Genomic DNA, 21,722 nt, shown 5'->3' on the forward strand with positions numbered 1-21,722 from the left:
GTGATTTTCGCCACCTGATATAGAGAAGGCATAGAGTACGCGGTTGGTATAGAATGTCATACCCGTTCCACCGCCATCATCATACGAACCAGTCTTACACAAAACTAGTTTTTGGTATACCCAACCCGTAAACTAATTCGCATGTGCCAATTACGCACACAAACGCAATGAATTCCACGGAACACTTCGATAATTACCTATATTTATGTACGAGTGTCTCATAATCTTGACGAAATAAATTCTGTCTACAACTCGGAAATTTCACTGTCGGTATAATTTCAACAATTATACATGTATCACAAGTCAATCAGGTCGCAATCGATGCGCGATATTTCACTGTCAAATTTCACGATAATAACATGTGAAGCTGTAAAGAAAGAAAAAAAAAATAAAGAAATTGCAACAGTTTTAATTACGCTGTACATATGTGAAAAATGTCGATAGAATCTCGCATAATTCCTCAACAACTTTTCACGTGTATCCCCAAACAACACTCGCGATCTTTGAGCTGAAAGTGCATTTTGCGCACAATTCCATGATAATTGGCACGCCGTCGTAAAAATCCACCGTGGCGAGAGAAACACCTTTCTATGTATAACATACATGAATATGTACATATGTGACAAGTGTACCTGTGTGTAGATTTACCGGACTGGACGGCTGGCCGTCCGGCGTTCCGGTTTTTCCTCGATCCTGAGTGGCACACACCCTTCCTCGATATCGTCCCCCTCCCCTGCCAAATATCTCCACCTGCACTGTTACCGTTCCTTCCGTGTGACGCGGCGCTGCGTAAATAACTCTGATCCAACAAAACTCGCTCCACGATTAATAGTACCGTGAAGATAATAATTAGCGTTGGGTCTCGCGGCGAAAAATAATTAATCGCTTCTAACGTCAACCGGTATTTTTCCCGGCTTCAGGCCGCGCGGCTCGCTGTCGACGCTAGATCGACGCACGTTACGGACTTCCTTTCGTCAGGGCCGCGATCACTGGACTGTCGGTTCTGAGCGGCCTGCCCTCGGCGCGTTCATGCCACTTCTTCTCACCTCACCTCGCCCCCCGCCCGGCGTACTGACGCCATTCCCACTCGGTGGGATCCAGGTATGTCGGCCGATGTGTGCGATGCACTTACACACGCCGATATACCTGTCGCCTTGCGCCCCCCGCGGCGCACGATCCCGATAACTATACCTGCAACGGAAAGAAAACGACGGAGAAGAGGAAAAGTATGAAGGACTTCCGAAATTTCACATTTCGCGATCGACCCTCAAGGCCTGAAATTCCTGAGAGAGCGATCGGACTCTCAATTTTGTCGGTAATGTTGAAAAACGTCAGCTTGCAAATACATTCGAAGCTTTTGCCAAACTTCACACGCGTGTGCATTAATTAAATCGTCATCTGAAATATATTTATTGTTGAATTTTTAATAAAAATTTTCTTCGTTTGGCAACTCTGTGTCCACGTGCTTCTCCCAATCATCCCTGTACTCGTACGGAAAAACTACTTTTCTGCTTCAATAATTCAAATTTCTCCGAGTTGGGTAAAAATTTGCACGTAATTGTTTTTTGATTTCATAATTTTGATTAATTTCAAACACTATTCGGATTCCATTTTTTCTTTCTTCTTATCACGTGCACTTCGTACGTTCAGTCTGGAATGATCGTTTGCCGTCATGAGAATATTTTGTATAGGTCGAGCTGTATGAATATGGCTGTATGTATTAGTTGGATCGAGCGATCTATACTCGCAGCTGTTCAGCGACGCGCTGACTTTGGTGCAACACGCGTATTGTTAGCTGCAATCCCGTCAACAGCTGACTGTCGTGGCTTGTAGACGTAACACGCATTTCTTCTTACAATATGCCGCTCTATCCCCCTAGACCAGCTGCTAATCTACAAAGAAAAAACCATGAAAATGCAATTTTTCGGTGCCACTACTTACTTTTATAATCGTCGGGGATATGTAGGTCATCGGTAGCCTAAATCCAAAATTTCGATCGAATTCTGCAGCAGCTTTGGCTGCCTGCACTTTTAACTTATGGTTTAAAAGTTCAGTTACGACCATTTTTGATCAAATGTTGAAAATGGGCGATTTACAGCTTATTTCGTATAAACAAACATCCCCCATAAATTCAAGATGGCGGCCGAAGTTACTGCAATCGAAATTCTGCATTTCTGAGACCACCAATAACCCACTCGTCAATGATAAGAAAAACAAAATAACGGTATCGAACAATTTTAAATTCTAGAGGGAGCTCTCCGTTGCACGGGACGCGATCCAGGATATGTTATACTTATACAGGCTGTAAATTGTGCGCACAATGTGAATTGTCGTAGGGTACGTGCGACGGTTATTAGGGGCGTCCCATCTGCTGTTGGCTGCATTGAAAATTGCAGAGAAATAAATGACGTGGAATAAGATTTGTGTCCCATCCGTAAGGGCCAACGTTTGTCTGCGGTGTTATACCGGGTAGTTAATCAGACTTGTGGATTTTTTTTTCTTTTAGTTCATACCTGCAAAAAACGGATTTATTGACAATTCGAATCGCGGAGATGCGTATGGACTATACGTACGTACGTACGAATTCTCAATATTCCTACTTTCAGTTTTGGTGTAGAAATCATGGTTGTTATACTCGACGATTTCATGCCGTATGCGGGATTTGCTCATGCGGCTGTAGATAATTACACAATAAAGACAAGTTGATCGTTCGGTTTAACTACTATTTTATTCTTGCTCCCATTCTACCGGAGAAAATTTTTACCCCGTTTCTATAACGCTGCTCGGGTATCCGCTGCAGTGCTCCTTCACGCATTCATGCGTGTAATAACGTCAGGAGTCTTCGAACGTCCTTGAACCCTCGACGGCATCCTTGAGCGGCCTTGCGGGCCTCCGATGTTGCATGCATAACCGTCTCGGCTTTGCGGATTATTCAAGAATTTACACAATATGACAATTCATAATCGTACAATTACGATTCTGTGGTCGGAAATACGGGTAGAATTTGTTGGTCGGTTCGTTTATTTTCGTTAACGGGTTTCTCACGAAAGTACAAAATCAGCTGTAATTTTAACTTTGTCCGAAATTGTATGTGTACTTAATTGCGTAATACCTGCCGCGGTAATTAGTTTTCGATTAGCATGTCAATGAACCGCGACGTACGCTCCTTGTAAAGCTTCAGAGCAGTTTTTGTTGAAACCGGTTTTTTCAAACTCTCTACCAGGATATCTCGAAGACCGTAGAACCGATCCGTCTCAAATTCACAGGGTAGCCGATCATCATCGGATACTTCCAAATAACCGAAGGACTGGAGGAAGTGAAGTGAAATTGATCGAATCGAATCTTGATCTTAAAAAATTTGAAAATCAAATAATTCCTGATTGATTCTATACAACATTTAGAGAGCTAGTCCTCATAATTGAAAAGAGCCTTGATCTACAATTAGTAGTTCTAAGCAGGGAATTAAAGGCGAGGGTGACGTGAAATCAGGGAGAACTTTGAGGCCTGAGACGGAGGCAGTTCCTCAGTGATTTTTTATATCGCAGTATAAAATGTGCGGTGAAATATCAGCTAGTGAAGTGAAAATCAACAGCCCTGATTCAGAATCAGCGGCAGAGAGGAGTCTGAACGAGTCCACGTTGGTGTTTTTACTACTCTGTTTTCGTAACGCCATCTGGCACGAAATAGATTTGTGGAATTAAGTCTTGAGGTCCGTGGTCGGTAAGCGCATGTCGATAACATCATGAAAGCAGTGGGTAATGCAAAGCATATTTATGAAAGAGAAGTGCCACTGTAGTGGTCGAAGATGAACGTCGCCAACATTAATTAACAAATGATATTACCGCAGTATTACAATCGATTGACGAACCATGTAATCTCGAAATTCACTGCAAGATATTTTCTATCACCTACGAGTATGTAAAATCTCCATTGACGGGCTGAATCTGGACTTAATTAATTCGTTAATTAAAACCTGTTACATAATACCTTACTGGGGTTTAGTGCGCTTATGGAGTTGCGTGTCAAACGGCGCTCGCCGATAAAGAAGTTAGCGGATCGCTGACGGGGCTCCTTACGGCCGCAGGCTCACCACGCTGACTTACCACTTGTTACGAAATCTGCCCAGAGGTAACAGTTGTCTTCAAATACTTTCGTCAACGCAGTTATGTCGACAACGAAATGTCAAAACCTATTTTGAGTCAGAGGATGCTCATAAATTGGATCAACGAAAAATGCGATTGTGGCTTTACGAAGCTCTTCTCTGTAAGTAGCTTATGTAAGGAATGACCATCAAGCGCAACGTGCTTCGTCGGAGACAACCCAACATGTCCGGAACACCTGGTGGCCCAAAGCTGACTTAATTTTACGCAATACACACACACATGCTCGCACGTTGATGCATATGTAACGCTGCCGACGAGTGCCGACGAGCTACTAAAGTTATTTTTGGACAGCGTTGCGTTGATTGCGTCGTAAATAAACGGTATATTCGGTGCGGGTTGAGATTTAAAAGTATATAATTTGAAGAGGAACAATTTCCCACCTTTTACGCGAGTATTTCGGCGACGTCTGAACAGTTCTTATCGCTTCAGTGTGAGCCAAATATGGACACCGGAATTTACGCGTAATTCACCGCCCGCTGTCCGTTTGGAAATCCTAACCTCAAAATCTCCGCGGCAGAGCAGAAACGCGCGGATCAGATATCCGAAAATCCTCGCTGCTGTTCGACGGAGGTGGTTTGATCTGCGCTCAAAAAACGCTCCCCGAACTCTTAGCGTCCCTTTTAAAGCTGGCCGTATTACCGACATATGCCGAGGCCACAGCGGTAACGTATAATCAAAGATAACACTTGGTTCGAGATGTCTCGATGAACCGATGATCTCCGAGTAAAATGTGGTCTTTCAAAGTAAACAGACAACGGTTGTGACAACATTCGGCGCGTCATCTGATCTCGAATTGCTCATTTTACACGTGCTCAATTAGACCTTCGTCATTTCTTCTATCGCACGATTGTATCGAAGATAAAATAACCCAGATTCCATTTTGGTCAGCTCCGATCTTCACCTCCTCAGTGTTTTCTACAAGCTGAATAAGTCCAGGAACGAATCTCGTCGCAATGAGTTCTCAGCAGAGTCCGGCTGCCCTGCAGGCAACTGTCGACGCCGACAAGGTATACACGTGGATTATCGAATTGTCTAATCCTGAGACACGGGAGAACGCCTTGTTCGAGCTGAGCAAGAAGCGCGAAGTTGTTCCAGACCTCGCCCCCATGCTATGGCACTCGTTTGGCACGACTGCTGCACTGCTCCAGGAGATTATCAACATATACCCTGCCATCAACCCAGCTACGCTTACTGCCTATCAAAGCAACAGAGTCTGCAATGCTCTCGCTCTCCTTCAATGCGTTGCTAGTCACCCTGAGACGAGGTCTGCTTTTCTGCAGGTGATAGAAATTGCTCGGAAGCCAGTCTTCGGTTCGCTAACATTCCTGTAACATCCTAATAACGGGTTATTTCTTTTCATTTCCTAGGCTCATGTACCTTTGTTCCTTTATCCGTTCTTGCATACCACGAGCAAGACGCGACCCTTTGAGTACCTGAGACTTACCAGCCTTGGAGTGATCGGAGCGCTGGTTAAAACTGATGAGCAAGAAGTAATCACGTTTCTACTCACCACCGAAATAATACCGCTCTGTTTGAGGATCATGGAGAGCAGTTCGGAACTGAGTAAAACAGTCGCTACGTTTATACTCCAGAAAATACTGCTCGACGATAGCGGACTTTCGTATATATGTCAAACTTACGACAGATTCAGCCACGTCGCTATGATCCTGGGAAAAATGGTTCTGTCCTTGGCCAAAGATCCCTCCGCCAGACTCCTCAAACACGTTGTTAGGTGTTACTTGAGGCTATCGGACAATCCCAGGTTCGTATTTATAGATTGGCAAGTTTATCAGCCTTGATTCTTATTTTCAAGATCGAGTTATAGAGTTTTAAATTCAAAGACAAGTAGAACTTTGCTTTGTTTTTCAACTGTTTCAGTTATAAACTGGTTTGACGAAAGATTGTTATGTGGAAGGATTACGATTGGTTTGGAATTTCTTATGGCTCTGAGTTGTTTTTACCTTAATTTTTTTACAGAGCACTTCTGGCGTTAAGGCAATGCTTACCAGATCAACTCAGAGATAATACTTTTGCGACCTGCTTACAAGAAGACAAATCTACTACCCACTGGCTGAATCAGTTACTTAAGAACCTGGAAACTGGACCTCAGCCAGGGCCTCAAAATCAGCCAGGGCAACCAGATCCCAGGACGATCGGCATGTCACCCCTGACATCATAGACTGATTAATAATTTTCCTATCGTGAGGTAGAAATGATATTTTAGTAATGACTGTTGAATTAAGTGCCACTTGATAAGAGAAAGCAGTGAAGATACTACATAGGGTAAGAAAGTTATAAACTTATTTTTCTTATTTAGTGAAAATAACAACTTCACACTGCCACGTGAGGGAAATATTTTGGCCAAAAAGAAAAATGGATCGATTCTCCGTTGTAAGGATTTAGTTGGCAAGATTATTGAAATTTGACAAGACAATAGTGAAGTAAATAAAGAAAAAAACAAAAAAAAGAAAGACAATTGTTTTGTAGCAACAGTGATCGGTAATGTAAAAATATGAAGAAATTACTGGTATGATTATTGAATAATGACTGGTACCATTCTGAATATAGTCGTTTATTACTTTGTCATAATTTTTTTTTCTTTTCTTTTTTTTTTAATCATGTTCCTAAAGTTTTCAAAAATTGTGCAGCCACTTCGAAGTATGCCAACATCACTGTCGGATGCCCGTGTTTAAAACAATTCCGCTATAAATGCGTTCAGACATAAAATATTTGTACATTAAATTTATGTTCTCACGCTCTTGAGAAACAGCATGTTATGAATAATTTCAATGAATTCATTGATTGTATTGAGTTTGAGGTAAGCTTTCGCATCGCAATATAATTTTTAACATCGGGAAATTTGCGTATCTAGTTTTGAGTTCTGTGATTGGCAGCAGCGGCGATTTTTCCTTGTTATACAAATTCTACCGTGAGGATATTATTTGCGAGGTTTCTTTACATTCATATTATTTTATATGTCTCTCTATACATGTATAAAAAAAAAATATAATCAAAAAAACATACAATGGAATTGAACACTTTTGATTTACTTACCGAAATTGTTCACAATAACAAAAATTACAAATATTCTTATTTTAAAATATTGAATAGTAGCCAGTGCTCAGGGTTATCTCTTAGATTAAAAAGAGTATTTCATCGTTATAGCTCACGTTACTTCATTATTACATTAAGATCTTACTTAAAGAAAATTACCTGTGTATCTTACTTAAGCGCACAATTTATTATTATAATAATTTCATTCATTTAGCTGTAAAACACTTTGTATTAATTAGCGATGGTCTCAATTTCATGTGTTTATATTATTTGAAAGAAGAGTATTGCAGAACTGCGAATTAGATCGGATGAGGAGGGGTAATTAATTGTATAGTTGCGGTTCTTTCAAATGCATAATAAAAATCTCCTAAATCGCATCGCATCATTACAATTACGATAGTTATTATTTTTAGAACCCGGTGCACGCCCATAATGCAGATATTAATACGCTGGTATAATTATTGAAAGGAAGTTACAAATTATTCACGGGACTATGCCAGCGTTTACAACAGTGTGTGCAAATTTCTACGTATAGTAAATTGTAAAATTCGTTCAACATGTATATATATATATTATGTAAGTATGATTATAAGCATAAAATATGTACCTTGCATGCTCTGTGTACTCTTGGGTGCGCCGAGATAGCCAAAATTGACATTTTAACCAATTTCTTTCTTGTTCTTCCCTCTGATTTTCTCCTAGCAAAGGAAAAACAACGCAAAGATGAAATAATATTCAATAGGTTTATTGACTTTAATGAATCTATATATAAATATATGTCACTAGTCTAACTATATATAATAATAATAATAATAATTGTTATTAAAGCAATGTATACTTGTGTATAAAGATATTACGTGAGAAAGTCATGCTGCAGCTAGTAAGAGATATATATAATATTAAGTTGATGTAAGATTAATGCTGCTCTTGGTGATTGGCGTGCATTATACATATCGATGTCTATGTTTGTGCATATACAGTTGATTGATTGGTTAAAATTTTCAGATTCAAATATTATATGTATATGTCTGCAATTAATTATACGATTTTCTTAATTATATCGGCTCGCTAATATTATCATCATACATATCCTATCCTGTCCAAAAATTCCTATCATATGGAAAAAATCTATACATATATATTATATATACGTACATAATATTTATATATTACATACTACAGTATATCGCAAAAAACTATTGATAATAAAATGAAAATGACTATAAAAAAATAAACGTTTTACATATTAGATGGGATAGTAAAACGCGGTAATTTATTCGACAATTTAATTATTCGTTACTTATATCGGAATGTGTTACTAATTATCAACTCGTCTCGGCTACTTGATTCACTTTTGCGAGTTCCGTCATATTCTGAAACGTAAAACGAGAAAACCAAATTTAATCCTTGTAGACTGTAAATCTTGTTTACGCATTTCCACGAATAATTATTTCTTGGATGGGTTTTGTTCTTAGGCATACAATAATTATTTACCGTGGGACCTGAACCTCTTGTCAAAAGTTTATGTATAACGGGTGTGTACAAATTCTTGTCCTCAACTCTGTATTTGTTCGGGCCTGTAATCCAAGAGACAAGTAGCCCGACCAAAATAGCGACCAAAAATCCAACCCAGGTATACCACAAGTACGACATTCTGTAGAGGAAGAATGGCGCCTCACTGAAAGTAATATATCTCGAATCAAATATGTCTCGTATTCTCGGTCGCTACACATTATTATAATGAACGCGTCGCGTGTGTATTCAAAGATGAATCTCCTCCGTGTACATATTTCAGCTCTTGGCATATTTTGCTCTATTCATTTTTTTATACCTATATCATTTATAAAGGGAAATGAGACAAACTGTTTGGGAAGGTTTATTTTTCAGTGATTTACAGTCAACAGAAAGCGTGACTGAATATGAGAAGAAGCAGAACCAGATTAAAATAGAATTTCATTTATGAACAAAAAAAAAAAGAAAATGTCTTATTTATGATATTAAACCTATAACTGACACTAATTCTTCCTCATTTCAAACCTCATAACTACGTTAAGAAGTTTCACTTCTATCGTGTGGTTCTAATAACACGCTATTACTTTTTTTGCAATCTTTTTACTCTCCCTTGTTACTCCAGTTGCAAAATTGTACGCAATTTTGGCTTAAACTAGTCTAAAATGACGAAATGTTGAAAAGAAATGAAGTTTATATAATTTCAAAGCACAATTGACACAATCTGGTAAATAAAAGGTACCTTGATGCCTTTTCCAGTATTGTGGTGGAATTTTGAAAGCTGATATTTTTGAACTGTTCCGAGCATTCTTCCACCGAAACTGGTTTCGGTACGAAATGTATTTGCCCACTGGATATGGCAGCTTGAGTACCGAAGGATATCCAGGCGACGAAGCACACGCTAACGATTCCACCGGTCAGGGCGCCCTGTCGATAAAACAGTATTGTTCGTCAAAAGATACGAATTTCTGCAGTCTCGAGGTTTGCTGTATAATGTTCTATATTTACGTGGTAATTTATCGGATTATCTTATCCCTTTTGAATAAAGATGCCGCGTTAAAGTTTGTTTCCACTTTAAATATTCCTCAACTTCATTCAAACCTTTCTTCATTCTTCTCCCACCATATATATATATATACCTATATATATAGGTATATATATTACAGGTATAACGGCCAACTTAAAACTCCCTGGCTGAAACGCATTTCCATAATTCACTCGATAAAACGAGAACTACGAAGGTGGAAAGTTGGGACGAACAGGTTCAACAACGGAGTTTGCCGTTGTGTGTATAATGCATAGAATGAGGTTGCGTTGAGGGTGGCTGGCAAGAACCATAACCCTACTTCAATAGCGTCGTAATTAATTATAAAAGTCGTTTTCACCGTATATTTGATCATATTGACACACTGTATTTACTTAAAGAAACAAATCACGAATCTGATAACTTGCATCAGTTTTCCTGTGCCTCGGTGCTCCTATTATTTACCCGAAACGATCAGCTGATCGATCCTTCAACGCCATATCGATCCGATGTCCCGATATCTTGGATCTCAGAGTTGCAAGCGATATGTCAAAGGTCCAAGTCGAAATAATGTAAACGATTTTCGCATACTGTAGGATGTGATTGGATCATTTAATTGCAGTAATCGTGATACGACGCGACCCTGATGAAAATTTCTATTACGACGAATTTTTACAGGAATTGGAGTAATTCGTATATTATTTCGTACAAAATTGTAAATATGCATAGTTTTTCGCAAAGAATTGTTAATTTTGCGTTACAAACTTGTACTATCTTGTAGATTTAAAAGTTTTTCAGAGAAATTTTTTGTACAAAATTGTACGAAATATCCCAATTTCCCTAAAAATTCGTAGAAATTATTTCCACCAGGAGAAAGCTTCGGGAAATTACCGTTAAGTAGTTACAGTCGCGAATAGGTCAGACAGCGCCCGGAAGTTTGTATTCTTCACTGAAATCATTATTCTAAAATCGAATTCGAATCTTTTAGGCTGAACGTGACGTCTTCAGGAGTAATGAATCTCAATCGCTAAACCTTTTTGTACCCGTACGTCTTCCGGTCTAAGGATCGAGCGAATTAATCGTGCTCCCAGCTTACAGAGCTGACACATTGAATTTGTCAATCGGTTTTTCGACGTGTCACTCTTCGCGTGCGAGAAGAAAAGAAGAGAGAAAAATGAAGCGCATATATTTTATCCTTCATAATTGAAACGCAACAGCCCGTTATATACACATATATTATGCACACCAAGTGTTCGTCGAACCGTCTGTATAATTTCAAACTTTACTTACCGCCGAGTTTGCGTAGGGAAAAAACATTCCAAGGGTAAAAATACCCAGCAATGGTCCAGCCGTAATTCCAGACAAACTTTTTCCAGCCTAGAAAAAGGAGAAAGAGAGATTAGAAAAAAAAAGAAAAGAAAAGAAACGTGCATGACAATAGAACGAGGCAAAATAAAATAGCGCGGAGTTTTCGAAGAGGCGTGAAAGAGAACCGCATCTCGCTCTTACAAGTATAATATTCCATTTTCGAAGGTCCGAACGCTTTTTCTTCAAAGCTGAAAATTTATTATACGCTTTCTCTCAAGTGGAAGAAATTCATTCTAAACACGAGAACCGCCGACGCGACGCTCCGACCTCCATAAGTCTTACGTGAATTAAACTGCTGAGCTTTTCCACAAGGAATACCAGGCCCACACAAATAGTCCCGATCAAGACAACCGTGAGTTTCATCACTCGACTGGCCGCCGTGTCGCCGAGCGGTCGTTTCATCAAGGGTTTAATCATGTCCTCGTAGATCACGCCGGACATGGAGTTCAAGCCGGTTGACATCGTGCTGCAAATATAAATCAGCTAATGACAGAAGTGCTCGGAGGATTCTCCGTTCGATCCAAGTGGGTGAGGAAAATAGATAAATAAAAAATTAAAAGCGAGTCAAAATGGTTATCGTTTTGAATATTTTTTTTTCCCCCTTTTTTTAAATCTTTTCTTTTTTTTAAACAATGCCGTTGGCCCGCGATATGTTTCACGCGAATCTGGTCCCAATCTGTCTGAAAGCAGCGAGCCAGTCGAAAATATGTTTTCAATCCGCGTGCAGCGACGGTTGACTGACTGCAAATATTTGACAAATATCGGGAAAATTTTTGTTTTTTTTTCTTTTCTCTTTGTGTTTTTTTCCACCTTTCGCAGTGTATCTTTCACGTGGCGACTCGAGGAACGAACGAATGACGTCCGTCGCTCTTGAATGTGTGTATACAGAGGTGTCACCCCGCCTGCACGCACCTTAGAGCAGCGCTGAAGACACCGGATATGAAAAGGCCCGGAAGCCCGGGAACGCTCTCGGCTATTTCCATGACGAAAAACGGCAGCAGCTGATCCGCCTTATTTATTTGCTGAAAGGAAGAGACGGATGACGCTCCTTTATTATATTAACAAATTTCTTGACGCAAGGTAGATACAGGTATAACTGTTGCACAGATGTGTATGCATAGAATACGTGTTTAATAGATACACAAAGCGTACACCTAGGCAGCGAAAAGACGAATTACCTTGGTCGTAATGGGATCGCATTTGTGAAAGGCCGCGTATATGACAAGTCCGGTGTAGCAGCTCATAGAGACAATGGTTACCATGCCTACGGCCATGATGGCGATCGTGCTGAAATAACGAGCTGCACATTAATGGCTACAGTAAAATGATATAGCGGGGAGCGTAAATTTAACGTCCAAGAAATTACCGACGGACCAAAGCTCCGTATGCGTACATATTAATTTTGGTGGATCGTATACACGTGTCTTACACTTGGGCTGAGATTCGGAAAAAATTTCCAATCCCAGTTTCCCTGGAAAAGTTTCCGAACAAAGTTACTTCCAGCCGGGTGACTCGCTGAGAGTTCGTTTGGAAATTGAATCGAATATAGCCCTCGGACGCATTACTCTTAAAGGACTTCAATATAAATGGTAATTTAGATACGGACTCATAAGCCGGTGTAACTATATAACCAATTGCCGATGTCACGTCGAGTCTGACGTTCACTGTTAAAACGTGTCTCATTCTTGTCCCAATCCATCCCATCCCCTGTCGAAAACGGCAAAAATTATCCACACTCACATGTTCGCGTTGCGAAGATTCGGCATCGACAAGCAACGCTGCACCATAGATTGATTTACGGAGCAGGACGCGAGCCAGTTCAAGTAATTCCCGACGACAACCGTCCAGAAGGTGTGCCTGATGGTAGGGTCCGGATTTATGCTGAAAGGACACGAGTGGGGTTTCTTTTATTCGAGCAAGGGACCGACGGTCCATTACTATGGAAATTCTTATTCGGGTATCGGTACTTGAAAAATTCAATCCTATCGCTGTCCCAGCTTCTTTGCCAGACATCCTGGACGCTCCCGACCCTCGCCGTTCCCAGCACAATGACGACGATCACGCCCCCGAACATCACTATCGTCTGTATCGTGTCCGTCCATACGACGGCCTTCAAACCACCCTGAAAGCCCATTTCGGTAAATCGATGAAGTGGCCCGAGACGCCTTCGGACGCGGAAAGTGATCCCCACGATTTTTGAGTGGCGAATTAAATTTTACGTTGGATGAAGCAAAAAAAAAAAAAAAAAATTGAAGAATAGCTCGTCTATTTTCTCACCAGGGTCGTGTAGAATATGCAGACTACGCATACGATCGGCGTGATCAGGTGAATTTGGATGCCTGTGACCTGATTGAAGGCCAACGCAGGCACGTAGATCACCAACGGAATGTAGAGCAACTGTAATGCGACTTGTGATATTAAAAGGAGCGTGAGGGGATGAGAAACGGGACGAAATTTCCGGAAGAAAATTAAAATTTCGTCTTGCCGTTTCTTCTTCTTCCGTTTTTTTTTTTTTTTTATTTCTTTTCTTTCTTATCAAGCGAGACTCACCATCTTGATGATAAATATGATCGAGCCCATCAGTCGCACCACGTGGTTGAATCGCAAATTCAGATACTGCAAGAAAGAGGCCGTGACTTTTTTGTTTCAAGTGAAATATACCAGAGTTTCAGTCATACCGTCTTTGACAATGTCGAAGCTAAGGTGTGACTTTGATAAAAGGAAAAGCACAGATCGTTTTCACGATATTGTATTTGATAGCGTTATACGTATGGTTTAAATGGAAACGTCAAAAATTTGAGGTCTGGAAAATGAGCTTTCCGTACGGGGGAGACACGTGTGGAATAATAATGTAAATAATAATAATCGTGAAAAGAAGCCAAGAAAAATCTTACCTCCCCACACCCCCTGCCGATCAAAAAAAAAAAAAAAAAAAAACAAGAAGAAGGGAGAGAAGAGGTTATGTTGGAACAGTACGAAAACCCTCGTCGTAAAGAAGTGAAAAAAAAAAAAAAAAAAAAACAGTGTAAAGAAAAATAAATATTTTCTCTTAAACGGTACAAAGGGAAACGTTTCAAAGCTTTCGCGAAACAATCGACAGGAGAAAAAGACGAGGCGTGACTCGTTGATCGAATATGAAAAAAGAAAAAGAATAAAATAAGAAAGCATAAAAAGAAAAAAATAATAAAAAAATAAAAAAACATCTTCCGCGGGCGATAAGTCGAATTGATTTTTCTCTCCCCGGGTTTTCGTTTTCCTTCTTTTATATCGTTTCGGCTCTCTCTTTCTCTCTTAGCTTCTTTTTCTAATTTCACACCTCGTAGGACGACGTGATTTGCAGCTTGTAAAATACTGGCAAGTAGACGAAGGCCATCGTCAGGGACACGAAACAATCCGGGATGACAACGCACCACAGCTGGGTTCCATAGACGTACATTTCAGCCGGTATTCCCAGTATAGTGATACCCGAGATGTAGCTGAAGCGGAAAAAAATTGTCATGAGATTGTTTCTCGATCATCAAGGTGTTCGAAAAACGAACGAACGCTGTGAATTTTTACTTGTTGTAAAAAATTGCTTTCGCAAATATACGACGGACTCGAAAATTCTCTAGGATAACTAACTATCCGCAGATCGAGCGAGTTTCCTTCGATCCGGTGCATCCTCCGCTTTAGTCGGGAAAATTTGCATCACGGTTCATGAATTTTCGATCCGCTCTCAGCTGCCGAGGACGCAGTTGATACCCACCCTCTTACGTGAGCAGTCAATTAAAATTCACCTCGCATTCCTACTCGATTTTAATTTAGCGCCGTTAGTAGTTTTGCTATACGCGAGACAAATAGAGGCGGATGTAACTGCTAAATCAATACGACATACTGTCCCTACGTACCTATCCATACCTACACCTCGACAATGCCCTCGAATACTCGACGACCATAACGTCGTTAAGCGAAAGCACACAACCTACGTTGTTTTCTCTTCCCGTATCGTATTATATTATACATGAAGAGTAATTGTTTGCCCTCCCTTCTTGATAATCATAAAACTAAATAGGTTATTTTATCAATAGGAAACAAGCATCGTTGATATTATGTTTTACACATTACACACTAGGGTGGTCCTCGTTTGGAATGTTGACGAATTTACTCCCGATCACCCCACCAAATCAACTATAAATAATTCAAAAACAATTCACAATTTTTTTCAAATTTTTACATCAACTGTAACCCGTGCCTGTAAGAGGAAGGATTTCCCAATTTAAAATATTTTACTGTAAGAGTAATAATGTTCGAAAAAATCCATGAATGTGAGGTTCTAGCGAGCATGAGTGCTACTATCTGAGAAAAAATTCACATCATCGTACCGGGTAAAATGGACAATTGCGTTTCTTATAAATAAAAAGAAAAAGTCAAATTTCTAGAGTGTGCAATTCGTCGAGATTAGTTGGTACGATGATGTGAATTTTTTCTCAGATAGTAGCACTAATACTCACTAAATCTTCGCAATTACAGATTGATTCGAACATCGTCACTCTTACAATAAAATATATGCTGAGAATGTATCTGAAACAAGTGTATTTTAAACGGTGATATCCATCCATTTACAGACACGGGTTAGAATTGATATAAAAATCTGAAAGAATTGTGAAATTGTTTTTGAATTATTTATAGTTGATTTGGGGGGTGGTGTGAAAAAAAATCATCATCACCCTAAGTAACGATCACCCTATTACACACGTTATATTTTCAACCTAAACAGCAGTCCTGTTGTGTCATGACTGCGAGGAGAAAATTTTTATCGCTTGACAAGTTTTTCATTTCAACTCTCAGTCAGTCTTTTCCTCCGTTATTTCTGTTGATGAGCCTAGATATGTGATGCGCTGGGTATGCGAACCGGAAAATACAGGCCATTCAAAACTCTGAATATATACGAAGAGAGAGAGAGAGAGAGAGAGAAAACCTCTCACACATATCGCGATCATCATGCTACGTTCTAATTAAAGTTTCTCGGGCTCCGTTTTTGTTAAAATAACCGTGCACCCTACGATTCATAGAACCATGCGGGTTGCAGGTTGGCAAATATGTACCCAGGTATGGAATACTGGTAGTATGCTCATCTGAAGTACACACTTATTACGAAGAACACTTTTTAGTTCGTTGAAAATGTAGTCGCGAGCAGGGGTTGATTCATTCAGAGAGCCTGAATAGTTTTGGAACGACTCAACGACGAATGGGTGTCAAGGAAAAGCTGCACTGATTGAAAAATTTTAACCAAACGTAATGTCTCGGCAAGTCCGCTTTATAATTGTGTTATTTGTTACATTTCTGTTAGTGAATATGACAAAGATTTTTGTGATTTTAGAATTTAAATGGTCGTATCGACGTTTAATTTGTAATTTTGAGTTTTTTTTTTTTTCCACTCAGCATAATGCATCAAAAAATCGTCGAGTAAACTCAAAAAATATTAGCATACCTGCTGGTACATTTTTTTTCTAACCGTGCAGGAAAAGGAGACATCAGAGTTCGATCACTTTGAACGTTGTCGCGACGAAACCATTTCCCAATTTTCGATTAAGACGGTTTTTGCCTATTCATCCTGAAGCAGGTCTTGCTACGCAAGGCTTTTGGTGTCGACGTCACTTGAAACGGTTAAAAATCATAACTCACCTCGCAATCAAAGACATGCTTATGGGAAATATGGACATGTTCTGTCCACCGACGAGGTATTCCCTAACGGCGTTCACGTTTTTCCTAGACTTGTAAGCCTGGTATACGCCGATGAGGGCCGATACACCCAGCATCCCGGCGAAGACAACGCAATCGACGACGTCGAAGGACCTCGTCTGAACTTTGCCGGCGTCCATCGATGCGTCTCGATCGGCAGCCGAGCACTTTTTATTAAACGAGTCCCCTTGTTCCCGGTGACTTTTTTCCAGCTTGCTCTTCTTCCAATCACGGTTCACCTAGCGAGGGATCAACGCGTGTAACGACAACGCTGGATGAATGGAAACTGCGAGACACACTGACAGCTGGCAGTGTTTTGACTCGTATGAATGGAGGCAAAGTCTAAAATGGCACTGGACACTGATTGAATAATCGCCGACTCGGCTCTTCATCTACTCTGGCCGTCACACATACGAAACACGCGTTGCTTGTCCAACGTACAGACGTATCCCAGCTCGCAACGCATTCTCCACACGACGATCCAAACGCACTTTGTACGTGTTCACGACACTGTAATTGTTTAACATCGTTCACCGTGCCCTACATATCGACGGTACTTCACATGGTTTTATTCCCCAAATTCATGACTGCTTACGAAGTTTGGTTTTGGTGCTTGGATGTCTTCGGATGTCCGCGAAGTCCTGTATTCGGAAGTTTGAATACCGAATGTTTGGTCTTCGATGGAAATTCTGTACTCTCTCTCTCTCGACATCGGGAGATTGATGCAATTTCCTTGATGAACTTGGAAACGAGTCACCGGACTCGCGTTCGAAGCGATTCTAATTCACTCCTCAAGCCACCTCCCAAGATGAATGTAGGTACCTACAACAATGCCGTTCATTCCTATCGACCCAACGAAGAGGAACGAAAAGGCTATTTGGTAAGTGGCACAACGTGGTTGGTGCAACGATATCTTCGCCCTGAAGGGCGATCAGTCAGCCTAAACAATAAAACCGTTTTCCCGAATTCCGAATGCGGGTCGGATTTGTTTTCCCGGAAATTGAGTTGCTGTTGGCTTCAATCGTACACGAGGAAATCTTTGACGAGCAAATGTATGTTTCTCATCATTTCTGGGAACAATATATTCACACATACTTGTACACAGGTGTAGGTCCATATTCCTGTCGGATCAAAGCTTACGCGAAGAAGAATTGCTTACCGTCAAGTTTGGACTTTAGTTAAAAAACTGGAATGATACACGTATAAAAGTGTTGCATTAAACGACCCGCTACACGTATCTCGAAAACTGAAACGCCGCCGTTGGGTTAACGAAGGGATCGATTTTTCATCTCTCTTTTATAACACTCTCATCAAATATAACGATCCCTACACCGGGTCAAATAATTATCCCTGCAGGTCTTCTCGACTTGTGCCCATGATTATACCTGCCCTAATTCGGTTATAGAGTCAAATTCTGAATGGCTAAGTACGACGTACCTTCCCATCTTCCGGTGGGCTCCAAGGCTTATTACATAACGTTATACTATCCCCTGGTGGAGTTAATTCCGAAATTAAGCAAGGATCAATGAACGTCTGAGTTCGTAATTTGCAAAAGATACGCGGCACGGCACGGCGCCAAAGGAAAATCGTTGTCATGAAAAGGGTGACGATGATTTTGCATAAATTGGTGGGTGAACGTGTCGATGAGTGGATCGATATCACGACGGACCTCAACGCGAGGTTTGCTTTCTGCAAGTAGGCCGAGTTCGCCCTTTACCCGTACAGAGCACACCCCCCGGTTATAAGGGGTAGATTCGCCTTTTTCGTCAGCGTGGAGTTTTCCCACGGGAACAGTACATAGAACACGAGGGATCGTCGTTAACCGAGAATACATGAAAATTAAACGAGAGAATTGCCGAGAGGGCGAAGGGTCCCAAAGGCAAAGTGGAAAACGGAAATCACAGGGATGAGTTGACCGCTTGACATTGTCTGTGCGGTTGAAAGAATGGAATTAAAGGGATGTACAGACCGCTGAAGCTTTTCGCTGCTGCTGCTACTCGATATATTCGCTATCAGACGCAGAAGCTACCGTCACGCAACAACATCCTTTCAGACCAGCTCTATTTTCGTAATGGTTAGATAAATGGTTATTGCCCGACGGAGAGCCTGTCTTTTATCGTTTTTTCGCTGCCTTTGTTGACTATGGGATATCGAGTGTCGAGGCCCGGTCGATTTCCCCATTTATTTCATTACCTGTCCATCTCCTTCTCGACTGGCTGAAACGAGAGACGGAGAGTCGTTTCACTCGATACTCGTGTTGAACACTATAAAAATACTTGCGTTTGTTGTACTAACTGGAAAACATGGTTGGAGTGAAAATGATAAAAAAGAAAATAGTAACACACACCCGGTTACAGCTACTTCCCAAACTCGTTTTCCAAAACCATATTATTAGATTACGTTGAATAATGAAAATACTCGAGGACTGTGTAATAGGAATGGAGTTTAAAAATATACGAAGACCAAAAAGTTGAAGAGTCGCAATATCGAATTTTTAAAATGTAGAAATTCGAAGTACGGAAAAGTAAAAGAAAAGAAATATCGGAACATAGAATATCGAATTGTAGAATTGTCAGAATTGCTCTTGATAATATAGAATCGTATTCGAGTCTTCGATTTTGCTATTCTGTGTTTTCATCTTTCTATATTTTGTCATTCTGTACTTCGACTTTCTATATTTACAATTTTTCCGACCAGGACTTTCCACGTTTAAGACTTTCATAAATCCGATTATCGCATCTATGAAAATTCGACATTCTGCTCCTTCTATCAATCGACGCTTCTAATATTTTATACCTACCCGGTAACACTGATCACAGCTATGCAGCACTTCAAGTCGATCGTTTGATTATGATATCCGAAGTGGGTACCGAGGGTGTTTCAAAGAAACCTGCGTAGACCGATCCGACGGGGTTATTCAGCTATATTAAATTCCATTTCCACCCCTTTAAACTCGAGGTCGAAATACCCGCGAGTCCATTGATCCGCTGACCGTCTCATCATCAGCGTCTCAAACCCTCAGTTAAACTGAGAGCCGATCAACCTTCGGGGTTCAATTTCTTCGCTATAGGAGCTTTTTCCCAGTTCCGGCATCACTCTCGGCTCATTTAGCATCGCCCGTCGCAGCTGCCGAGCTTTCGCTCGATCCCCAAAAAACGGCCCTCGGTGTTTGGAGCAGATAAGTAGACCCCGCTTGGAGCCTATTTGCGCGACTGTCGAGGATGTACGAAGAGATCTGCCAGCCAGTCGACGGTGAAGATCTAACGACGAACGGAACGCGCTCTTCTTTCCACCCTTGTACAATCTGATCTCCAGCTACATCCCGGAACACCGAAAGCTCTCATCGTTATTATATCGAGCTAGTGATATTTCCGGGCAAAATTCTGATGCGATTTTTTCACAGTCGAGCGGTGTAAATAGAAACTTTGTTTTTTCAAATTCCCTGCCAAGATGTCCAAACACATGTGTTCCGGAATTACTTTGCACCCTGCAGAGTGGTGGACGAATCAGCGTGGGTTTTGTTCCGTCGCATCTTTTCTCTCGATCGCGTTTTATCGTCAGCTTACGCACGTCGTGACGGGGGCGGGGATCAAGACGGATTGAAACAATCTGATAAATTGTTTAATCGAACGGGAGTGTCTCGCGACTGATCGAGAGGACGACGTCAAAACAAGCCGCCGCGTTGGAAAGAGACGTCGCTTCTTTCTTCACTTCGGCATTAAAAGGTATAAAGAAAATATACGTACATCGAGGGTATGAAATAACCGTGGACGAGGTTTTTTTTTTTTTTATCCCTTTCGACTTTCAAAAGAACCGAGTCTTCGATCTCCTCAATATACGATCCATCATAATTTTACTCCCTTCCACTTTACTTCACCTTTCGAGCGATATAGAATCGTATCGGAGGTCCAATTCTGCGTTAGCTAAAATTCGGATGTGATTATAGGTTAAAATTTTTAATTCCGATTACTAAAGTTGATCTGGGCAGAAAATGAATATGAGTTTTTTTTATAAATATTTCAATTACGATGATACTAAACAGTTACGTTTGCGCCAAATTTTCTTGTACGTAATTCGAACGATATTCGAAGCGATGTCTGAAATTTTAATAGAATTTTCTGGTAACTATCTAGCTAGGGAAGTTTTTTTGTTCAATGTTTAAACTTTGACGTATTTATAACTGTTTCAATTATGATGACAATAAATGGGTATACTTATGTCAAATTTTGTCGTACAGAATTCGAACGATATTCGAAACGATGTCTGCAATTTTACTAGAATTTTCTGGTAACTATCTATCTGGGGAATTTTTTTTTGTTCAATGTTTAAACTTTGACGTATTTATAACTGTTTCAATTATGATGACAATAAATAGGTATACTTATGTCAAATTTTGTCGTACAAAATTCGAACGATATTCGAAACGATGTCTACAATTTTACTAGAATTTTCTGGTAACTATCTATCTGGGGAATTTTTTTTTGTTCAATGTTTAAACTTTGGCGTATTTATAACTGTTTCAATTATGATGACAATAAATGGGTATACTTACGTCAAATTTTGTCGTACAAAATTCGAACGATATTTGAAACGATGTCTGAAATTTTACTAGAATTTTCTGGTAACTATCTAGCTAGGGAAGTTTTTTTTTGTTCAATGAGCGAATACAGCGATCAGCGTACAAAGGTTTAGCATCATAATGTTGTGGGCGGGCAATCAAGACAAAGGCGAACTTAAACTTTGACGTAATTTAAATTTATGTTATATCGCGGTGAAACCTCTCCGCGACATTTTCAATTACCGTAGGTTCTATGGCTATACTTACATCGTACATAGTACATAATCGGGGTTAATTTAACTTTGCTAACGAGCATCGAATCGAT

At 40.3% G+C, this 21,722-nt stretch overlaps 3 protein-coding genes across 10 annotated transcripts in view; 1 reads left to right on the top strand and 2 right to left on the bottom strand.

Moving 5' to 3' along the window:
* Window positions 1-994, bottom strand: part of LOC124181197 (mucin-5AC) — a 50,149-nt gene extending 49,155 nt beyond the window's left edge. For all 4 annotated transcript variants that reach the window (XR_006870401.1, XM_046567518.1, XM_046567517.1 and 1 more), the window contains exon 1: window positions 633-994. The gene's annotated coding sequence lies outside the window, so the exon portion shown is untranslated. The remainder of the gene's footprint in view (window positions 1-632) is intronic.
* A 3,250-nt stretch (window positions 995-4,244) lies between these two features.
* Window positions 4,245-8,275, top strand: LOC124181202 (CCR4-NOT transcription complex subunit 9). 4 transcript variants are annotated; one of them, XM_046567528.1, is made up of 4 exons: window positions 4,245-4,263; window positions 5,052-5,443; window positions 5,531-5,925; window positions 6,141-8,275. In XM_046567528.1, the coding sequence occupies exons 2-4, from the start codon at window positions 5,117-5,119 to the stop codon at window positions 6,340-6,342; spliced, it is 924 nt and encodes a 307-aa protein (XP_046423484.1). In that variant the 5' UTR covers window positions 4,245-4,263; window positions 5,052-5,116; the 3' UTR covers window positions 6,343-8,275. The 4 variants fall into 4 exon arrangements, with proteins under 4 accessions (XP_046423484.1, XP_046423485.1, XP_046423483.1 ...); XM_046567529.1 differs by lacking the exon at window positions 4,245-4,263 and having other exon boundaries at window positions 4,348-5,443; window positions 6,141-6,369; window positions 6,481-8,275; XM_046567527.1 differs by lacking the exon at window positions 4,245-4,263 and adding an exon at window positions 4,351-4,825.
* LOC124181200 (sodium-coupled monocarboxylate transporter 1-like) lies at window positions 7,190-16,949 on the bottom strand. 2 transcript variants are annotated; one of them, XM_046567523.1, is made up of 14 exons: window positions 16,783-16,949; window positions 14,435-14,594; window positions 13,669-13,734; window positions 13,396-13,515; window positions 13,086-13,240; window positions 12,859-12,999; window positions 12,297-12,405; window positions 12,031-12,140; window positions 11,401-11,584; window positions 11,041-11,127; window positions 9,469-9,653; window positions 8,712-8,895; window positions 8,537-8,590; window positions 7,190-7,915 (listed from the first exon to the last, which is right to left on the bottom strand). In XM_046567523.1, exons 1-13 carry the CDS (start codon window positions 16,914-16,916, stop codon window positions 8,543-8,545), a joined length of 1,683 nt encoding a protein of 560 aa, XP_046423479.1. In that variant the 5' UTR covers window positions 16,917-16,949; the 3' UTR covers window positions 7,190-7,915; window positions 8,537-8,542. The 2 variants fall into 2 exon arrangements, with proteins under 2 accessions (XP_046423479.1, XP_046423478.1); XM_046567522.1 differs by lacking the exons at window positions 7,190-7,915; window positions 8,537-8,590; window positions 9,469-9,653 and having other exon boundaries at window positions 8,769-8,895; window positions 16,783-16,945.
* Window positions 16,950-21,722: the final 4,773 nt, after the last annotated feature.

The sequence above is a fragment of the Neodiprion fabricii genome, chromosome 4 (genome assembly GCF_021155785.1).
Source record: "Neodiprion fabricii isolate iyNeoFabr1 chromosome 4, iyNeoFabr1.1, whole genome shotgun sequence".
In the NCBI taxonomy this organism is placed as follows: Eukaryota; Metazoa; Arthropoda; class Insecta; order Hymenoptera; family Diprionidae; genus Neodiprion; species Neodiprion fabricii.

Bases quoted from the DNA above. Each gene is read 5' to 3' on its own strand.
- LOC124181200 (XM_046567523.1), bottom strand. From the start codon at position 16,916: ATGCTGGGTGTATCGGCCCTCATCGGCGTATACCAGGCTTACAAGTCT. The intron at 13,241-13,395 runs GTGAGAAAATAG...ATGGGCTTTCAG, and splicing joins GCATATTCTACACGACCCTG to GGTGGTTTGAAGGCCGTCGT. The intron at 11,585-12,030 runs GTGCGTGCAGGC...TTATATTTGCAG, and splicing joins GTCTTCAGCGCTGCTCTAAG to CACGATGTCAACCGGCTTGA.
- LOC124181202 (XM_046567528.1), top strand. From the start codon at position 5,117: ATGAGTTCTCAGCAGAGTCCGGCTGCCCTGCAGGCAACTGTCGACGCC. The intron at 5,444-5,530 runs GTGATAGAAATT...TTCATTTCCTAG, and splicing joins CGAGGTCTGCTTTTCTGCAG to GCTCATGTACCTTTGTTCCT. The intron at 5,926-6,140 runs GTTCGTATTTAT...ATTTTTTTACAG, and splicing joins AGGCTATCGGACAATCCCAG to AGCACTTCTGGCGTTAAGGC.